A 7,620-nucleotide genomic window follows, 5' to 3' on the forward strand; every position below is an offset into this window, starting at 1 on the left:
CCTTTGCTATGCGGGGAGTCTCTGGCCTGCTCCTTCTGCGTGAGGGGAGGAGCCTCTTCTGTCTTGCAGTTCCCCACCAGGCCCGATCCACAGCTCCAGAACCCTGCTGTGGCAGCCCTCTGTCCCCTCCCCACTGAGGCATGTAGGTGGCCCAGGGACTGCTTAAGCAGTGTGGGGACAGGAACTCCAACTGGAACTCCCCAGGACCAGCCCAGCCCCAACAGCCTCTACTCTCAGAGGCCTGGATCCCCCACCAGCTCCCTGTAGACAGGGCCTGAGCTGGTCCTCCTCAGGCCTTGCCCGCCTCTCCCTGTGCAGCGCAGGCTCCCTGCTCCTGGAGGGTGGGGCTGAGTCCGGGATGGATGGGGCTTAATGCCCGGGGCTGCGGCAGAAAGCACCAAGGCTTTCCTAGCCCCCTCCTCACATCCGCCAAGCCTTCCAGCCCTATCCCAGGTGGGGCCCTACTCCTCCCCATTCCCAGGAGTTAGGGGAGGCCAAGCTCTCATTTATGCGTACTGTCCCATCTCTCCCTCCCTCCCGCTTCCCACTCCCCTGGCAACCAAACCAGACCCATCAAGGAGAAGGAACTGGCAGCTGTGCAGGGAGAGACTAATGGCCCGGAAGGAAGGAGGGGCCTGGAGAGGAGATGAAGGCGGTAGGGACCAGAGCAGGGCGTTGGCCCTGGCCCTTCTCAGAGGACAGACAAAGGGGGGAGGGGGCCACTGCCCTGAAATACTGAGGAGCTGGCCAGCCAGGGAGCAGCCCTCCTCACCCCCAGCCAGAGATCCAGCCTGGAGCCTCAAACCTGCTTCCCAGACACACTCTCTTGTCCTGAGGTCCTATCTGAGGCAGACCCTCTCTAGGAGAGTGCTGGAGTCCCCGGAGCAGCAGCAGCCCAAGCCCTATGGTTCCTGGCAAACCCAGCAGACCTCCGCAACGCGGCTCCTGCAGACCATCTGAGCTGCCTCTGTCTACTCCTGGGCAGCCTGTGCTTGCATTCTGGAAGCTGTTTGACATACAAAGGCCAGATATCAGCCTTCCCAATAACTCTGGGGTAGGGGAGGGTATGGTGGGGTGTGAGATTGTGTATTTGTGTATATGTAACATGTGTGCACATAGGTATACAAGGCTATGTGTATGCATCCGTTTGTGTGCACAGGTTTGTGGACCTGTTCTGGGGCCTTCTCTCTCTTTCAGACTGCTGGGGGGGGGGCACCTTCTCTTTCTCCATCTCTTCCCCATCCAGCCCCACCTATCCCTGGTACCTGCAACTCATCAATACTGGAAACTGGCTCCTACCAATCCATCCACCCCTCAGCCCCCTCCCCTTCCCACCTCAGGAATCACTCTGGTTCCCGTAAAGCCCATGACTGAGCAGCAGTTGGTGTGGGGTTGGGGGGAGGGAGAATCCAGTAAATCTGGACCGAATACAAGAGGCCCACTCAGCCCAGCCTCTGGCATAGGGCAGACCCTCCCAAGTGGGAACCAGAGCTGGGTCCAGCCACACTCATCCGCCTATGATGTACCCACCTCACTGGGGCTCGTTGAGGGGAAGGTCTAGGTTTGGGGGCTGTGTCTTTAAGGCTGAAACATCAGCAGACAACCTCTGCTGGGCCGTGTTCAGAAGAGGGGGAGGGGGCTGGTCAGTCCATTAGCAACAGAGCTGGCGCCAAGCACCAGCCCTTCACAGGGCCCTGGGGATTAGGGAGAGTAGCTCTTTCCCAGCCCACCCTGCCTCTGAGCTCCTGCCTCCTATTCCTCTCTGGGTGTGGTAAAGGAGGGATAGCTGACAGCAGGTGAAAACAGAGGCTGGGGCTTTCAGGGGGCAAGTCAAGGCACCAGCTATGGTGCCTAAGCCAGGGCAGCTCTCCCTCCAGCTGGCCTCCCTACTTCTGTGCTAGAAGCCTGCCCTTTCACTTCCGGTCCTCCTACCCCGCAATTTCCAGGGACCCTAGTTCAAATCAGGCCCTCCCGCCCTAGGTTCTAGCTTTGAGTGCCTGTTGGGAGGTAGTGACCCCCACCGCAGCGGCAACAGGGGGCAATCAAGTGGGCAGAGGCCTGCAACCAGGGAAGGGAGGGGAAGGCGCTCCTGCTGCTCCGCAGGGGTGGGGCATCCCCCTCCCCACACAACCCCCCTCCAGCGGGCCATCAGGCCAGTGGGAGGAGCTGCCCGTGCCCCCCCAGAGACCGCAGGGCTATAAAGCCGCCTCGCAGCGGTCTGCGGCTCCTTCCCAGCCCCCGGCCTAGCTCAGCGAACGGAGACTGCCCATCCTCGGCCGCAATGAGCCACCACCCCGCGGGCCTCCGGGCCGGCTTCAGCTCCACCTCATACCGCCGCACCTTCGGGCCACCGCCCTCGCTATCCCCCGGGGCCTTCTCCTACTCGTCCAGCTCCCGCTTCTCCAGCAGCCGCCTGCTGGGCTCCGCGTCCCCAAGCTCCTCGGTGCGCCTGGGCAGCTTCCGTGGCCCCCGGGCGGGAGCGGGCGCCCTCCTGCGCCTGCCCTCTGAGCGCCTCGACTTCTCCATGGCCGAGGCCCTCAACCAGGAGTTCCTGGCCACGCGCAGCAACGAGAAGCAGGAGCTGCAGGAGCTCAATGACCGCTTCGCCAACTTCATTGAGAAGGTGCGTTTTCTGGAGCAGCAAAACGCGGCCCTGCGAGGCGAGCTGAGCCAAGCCCGGGGCCAGGAGCCGGCGCGCGCGGACCAGTTGTGCCAGCAGGAACTGCGCGAGCTGCGGCGAGAGCTCGAGCTGTTGGGCCGCGAGCGTGACCGGGTGCAGGTGGAGCGCGACGGGCTGGCGGAGGACCTGGCAGCGCTCAAGCAGAGGTCAGGGGGCAGGGCTGGGCCGCGGCCGTCGAGGCGGCTGCTCTTCTCTCCCCTCCCTTCCCCTCTCCATCAGCAGCCCAAGGGTGTGGATCCCCTTCCTTACCAACCCAGGTGTGTGCGGGCAGCATCCTTACTCGTGGGCTCTAAGTGGCCCCCGCCTCCCACTTTGCTCTTAGTGTCTGGGGAGGTGAGAGAAGTGGGTATCTATGCTTCCCCTTAGTAATGAGGGAACCTCCTTTTCAGCTCCCAGCCCGTTAGAGAGAAAGTGGTGCAATTCCATCAGGCAGCCTCAGCCCTCCATTTAGAGTCCTGGGCAGCAGCAACAGCCTCTGACCGGATCCCAGGAGGGGTGGGGCGCAGTCTGGGGTGCGAGCTGGGCGGCGACCCCGCAGTTCAGCTTCTGCACACGCTTCCCGTCAGGTTGGAGGAGGAGACACGCAAGCGGGAGGACGCGGAACACAACCTCGTGCTCTTCCGCAAGGTGAGCCCCAACCCCACTTTGAGTTCAGCCTCCCCACCCCTACCCCCTGACCTCAGTATCCAGAGGTGACATCAGTGGGCGCAGGGAGAGGGGGCAACCAGACCCCTTCCGAGGCAGGCAGGGAAGGCCCGGTTCTTCCTTGGCCTGCACAGTCCCTAACTTCTCTTGAACCTCCACTGCCACCCCTCGAAGGATGTGGACGACGCCACTCTGTCCCGCCTGGAACTAGAGCGCAAGATTGAGTCTCTGATGGATGAGATTGAGTTCCTCAAGAAGCTGCACGAGGAGGTAGGTGGGCCCGGTATCAGGGGAGGCTTCTGAGGCTGCGGGGTGGTCTCGCTGGAGCTGGCGGGCGGAGCGGAGGCATCGCCCTGGGGATCCGTGAGGTTCGCTGCTTAGACGCAGTCTCTCCACCCCAGTCTACAGGTGGTTAGACTCCCACCCTTGCGCCACCTGGCGGCGGGCTGCGGGGCTGTACCTCCGAAACGGGGCCTCGTGTCTTGTGCCCAAGGGGGCGCAGGGCTGTGCCCCCCCCCCGCCTTCCCTGGCGCCTCCTTCTGTTCGTTCAAGCGTTTCTTCTCTTTTCTGCGCGCGAACTGCGCGGCCCGAGTGGATTTGTCCCGCTGTCCATCCTCTGCCCGCTCACGGCCGTAGGAGCTGCGAGACCTGCAGGTGAGCGTGGAGAGCCAGCAGGTGCAGCAGGTGGAGGTGGAAGCCACGGTGAAGCCGGAGCTGACGGCAGCGCTGAGGGACATCCGGGCGCAGTACGAGAGCATCGCTGCAAAGAACCTGCAGGAGGCGGAGGAATGGTACAAGTCCAAGGTGAGAGCGCCAGGAGGGCCTGCGAGGCAGGGCGATGGGGTGGTGTCGCGCGACCTAGCCGGCTCAAGCCTGGGTTACCCCACTTCGCAGTACGCGGACCTATCCGACGCTGCCAACCGGAACCACGAGGCCCTGCGCCAGGCCAAGCAGGAGATGAACGAGTCCCGACGCCAGATCCAGAGTCTAACATGCGAGGTGGACGGGCTGCGCGGCACGGTGAGTACGAAGCTGCGCGCCTGGGCCCGGGGAGCAGACGATGAAATGTTCCTCAACTGGCCCCTTCCATTCCGCTACCCCAGAACGAGGCCCTGCTCAGGCAGTTGAGGGAGCTGGAGGAGCAGTTCGCCCTGGAGGCTGGGGGCTACCAGGCGGGCGCTGCGCGGCTCGAGGAGGAGCTGCGACAGCTAAAGGAGGAGATGGCGCGGCACCTGCGGGAGTACCAGGAGCTCCTCAACGTCAAGATGGCCCTGGACATCGAGATCGCCACCTACCGCAAGCTGCTTGAGGGCGAGGAGAGCCGGTGAGGGCGGGGATGCTAGGGCGGGGCAGGGAGAGGCAAGGACTGGGCGGGGCAGGGCGGGGCCTGGGCAGGGGCGCTGACAAGTTGCTTCGCCTGCAGGATCTCTGTGCCCGTCCATTCTTTTGCCTCCTTAAGTATAAAAACGACTGGTGAGTCCTCCACATCTGGCTTGCAGCCTGTACCTCTCCCTGTCCACTTCTGCCCTCCTCGGGCTCCTGCTCTGGCTCACCTCAGGGATCTATTCTCTCTACGGAACTTCTGGGTCCTGGCCTGCACCCGCCCCTACTCCTCGAACTCCGCCCCTCCCCTGCCCTCAGGGGTGGGAGTGGGAGCCTAAGAGGAGAGATTCCCAAGCTTTCCCCCTTGTACCCCTCATCCTACTTTCTCCAGTGCCTGAGGTGGAGCCTCCCCAAGACAGCCACAGCCGGAAGACGGTTCTGATCAAGACCATTGAGACCCGGGATGGGGAGGTGAGGCAGGTCCCCTAATCCCAGGACTCCATCATTTCCCATATTGTTTCTGAGCCCCAGCCTGGCTGCCCCTGATCTTACTTGGGGTGGGTAGTTCTTGGGGAGAGGCAGAGAAGGAGAGAGAGGAGGTGGATGGATAGACAGGCGCCTTTGCTGGTTACCCAGGGAGTGGGGCTCTATGAGCCAAAGGAGGAGGATGGAGGGTGGCGCTGAATGGCTTGTGCCGATCATGTGCCCTGTCCTCAGCAGGTGGTGACAGAGTCCCAGAAGGAGCAGCGCAGTGAGCTGGACAAGTCTTCTGCCCACAGTTACTGAACCCCTTGGTCCAGGGCCTTGACTCTGCCCTAGGCCTATGCTAAGCCCAAACCCTAAGGCCACTCCTGAATCAGTCTCCTCTCCCTCTGCATGTGTCTAAAAGGTGGTATCAGGCATCCCTCTCCTGGCTCATGGCCAAGCCCTACCCGGCCAGCAGTTGCTGGGCCTCTCCCTTCCCTGACACTTGATGTGACCTATGTGCTTTCCCTTTCATGTCCCAATAAGAAGTCAATGACTCCCCCAGGACAAATCTCCTCCAGCCACGATCCCATGAGAAGTGAGTGAGCCAGGGTCTGAGTTTCATGTTTTAATCAAATAAAATGCTGTCAAGAGAAAACTAACTCTCCAGTGCATTTGTGTCTGTGGATGTGTGTGTGGGGTGCCTGAGGGGAGGATCCTTGGCAGTTGCCTTGGCGGTGTTCTCCCTTTGTCTCAAGTCATTTTTCTGGCTCTCACTCTTATGGCATCAGTAAGCCTTTCTGGGTTTTCTACCTCTATCCATTCATTCTCAGCTTTTGTTCCTCACCTGCAGTCTGGGCTCAAGCGATCCTCCTGCCTCAGCCTCCCAAAGTGCAGTGTATACAGTTGTAAGCCACCACACCTGAGTGGCAGATACCACTTGAATCAAATAATCGAAGTAACAGGACACATTGAAACAGGAGCCACCTGATAGGATGCAGAAGGAAGAAAACAGCCTAACTTCTGTGACAGTCCTGACAAAGATTATACCATGAGTCTAATCATAAGAAAACATCAGACAAACCCAAACAGAGGGAAATTCTACAAAATAAGTGGCCTGTAATCCTCAAAATGTGAGGTTATGAAAGTAAAAAATGAAGAACTGGTTTGTTTTTTTTTTAAATTTTTATTTTTAATTCACTTGGGTGTAGGTGGGCTAAGGCCGAAAAGAGCGTTAGCCTGAAGAACTGTTTTATACTGAAGAAGGCTAAAGAGATATGACAACTAAATGCAACACATGAATCTGGACTAGATCCTTTTTCTATAAAGGACATCACAGAGAAAACTGGTGAAACTTGAATTGGTTCTGTATTAAGGTTCTTCAGAGAGACATAACCAACTGGATACATGAAAGGGGATTTATTAGGGAATTGGCCACATGATCACAGAGGCAAAATCCCATGATACGCTCTTTTCAGGCCGGAGAACCAGAGAAGCTGGTAGCATGGCTCAGTCCAACTCCAGAAGCTTCAGAGCCCAGGGAAGCCAACAGTACAACCCCCTTGTCAGAGGCCAAAGGCCTAAAAAACCCTGAGAGGCCGCTGGTGCAAGTCCCAAAGTCTAAAAGCTGAAGAACCTGGAGTCTGTTGTCCAAGAGCAGGAGAAGAAAAAGCAGATTGCTCTGGAGGGGGAGTTTGAGAAATCCCCCACTTCTGCCTGTTTGTCCAAACCCACCCCAAGCAGTTGGATGATACCCACCCACGCTGAAGGCGTGTCTTCTTCTCTCAATTCAAGGCCTCACAGCCAATCTCCTCTGTAACATCTGTACAGATATATGCACAAACAATCCTTCACCAGCCTTCTAGGCATCTCTCAATCCAGTCAAGTTGACACCTGAAGTTAACCATTCCAGGGCCTGAGGGTTAGGTGGTCAGAATGTATCAGAGTTGGGCTAGGCTCAGTGGCTCACGCCTGTAATCCCAGCACTTTGGGAAGCCAAGGCGCAGATCACTTGAGGTCAGGAATTCGAGACCAGCCTGGCCAACATGGTGAAACCCCTGTCTCTACTAAAAATACAAAAATTAGTTGGGCATGGTGGCGGCTGCCTGTAATCTCAGCTACTCAAGAGGCTGAGACAGGAGAATCACTTGAACCCAGGAGGTGGAGGGTGGGGTAAGCCAAGATCACACCACTGCATTCCAGCCTGGGCAACAAAGACTCCCTCTCAAAAAAAAAATTTTTTTTAATTAATAAAAAGAAATGCACACTGAAATATTTGAGGCAATATATTGTTAATTTGCTCTCAAATGGTTGAGAAAAAATGCTATGTGTATTCTTGTAAATGTTCTATAAGTTTAAAATTGTTTCACAAAAACAGAGAAAAAAGTTACTCTTTTGAATAGAAGCTTCAGATAGTTTCCTACAAGTCAAGGTTGCTCCAGCACTGTTGCTGTTAATATAATATTGAAAATATTCGGGCCGGGCGCGGTGACTCAAGCCTGTAATCC

At 57.8% G+C, this 7,620-nt stretch overlaps 1 protein-coding gene across 2 annotated transcripts; it reads left to right on the top strand.

Moving 5' to 3' along the window:
* Positions 1-1,310: 1,310 nt before the first annotated feature.
* PRPH (peripherin) lies at positions 1,311-5,771 on the top strand. Of its 2 annotated transcripts, none has more exons than XM_017545753.2 (9): positions 1,311-2,826; positions 3,247-3,307; positions 3,500-3,595; positions 3,962-4,129; positions 4,220-4,345; positions 4,429-4,649; positions 4,749-4,798; positions 5,040-5,119; positions 5,369-5,771. In XM_017545753.2, exons 1-9 carry the CDS (start codon positions 2,282-2,284, stop codon positions 5,432-5,434), a joined length of 1,413 nt encoding a protein of 470 aa, XP_017401242.1. In that variant the 5' UTR covers positions 1,311-2,281; the 3' UTR covers positions 5,435-5,771. The 2 variants fall into 2 exon arrangements, with proteins under 2 accessions (XP_017401242.1, XP_017401241.1); XM_017545752.2 differs by having other exon boundaries at positions 2,027-2,826; positions 5,366-5,771.
* The last annotated feature ends 1,849 nt before the right edge of the window (positions 5,772-7,620 follow it).

Source organism: Cebus imitator, unplaced genomic scaffold (assembly GCF_001604975.1).
Source record: "Cebus imitator isolate Cc_AM_T3 unplaced genomic scaffold, Cebus_imitator-1.0 Scaffold181, whole genome shotgun sequence".
NCBI classification, from domain to species: Eukaryota; Metazoa; Chordata; class Mammalia; order Primates; family Cebidae; genus Cebus; species Cebus imitator.

Excerpts from the sequence above, each read along its gene's own strand:
- PRPH (XM_017545752.2), top strand. The coding sequence starts at position 2,282 with ATGAGCCACCACCCCGCGGGCCTCCGGGCCGGCTTCAGCTCCACCTCA. Across the intron at positions 4,130-4,219 it reads AGGAATGGTACAAGTCCAAG|TACGCGGACCTATCCGACGC; the intron begins GTGAGAGCGCCA and ends CCCACTTCGCAG. Across the intron at positions 4,346-4,428 it reads TGGACGGGCTGCGCGGCACG|AACGAGGCCCTGCTCAGGCA; the intron begins GTGAGTACGAAG and ends CCGCTACCCCAG.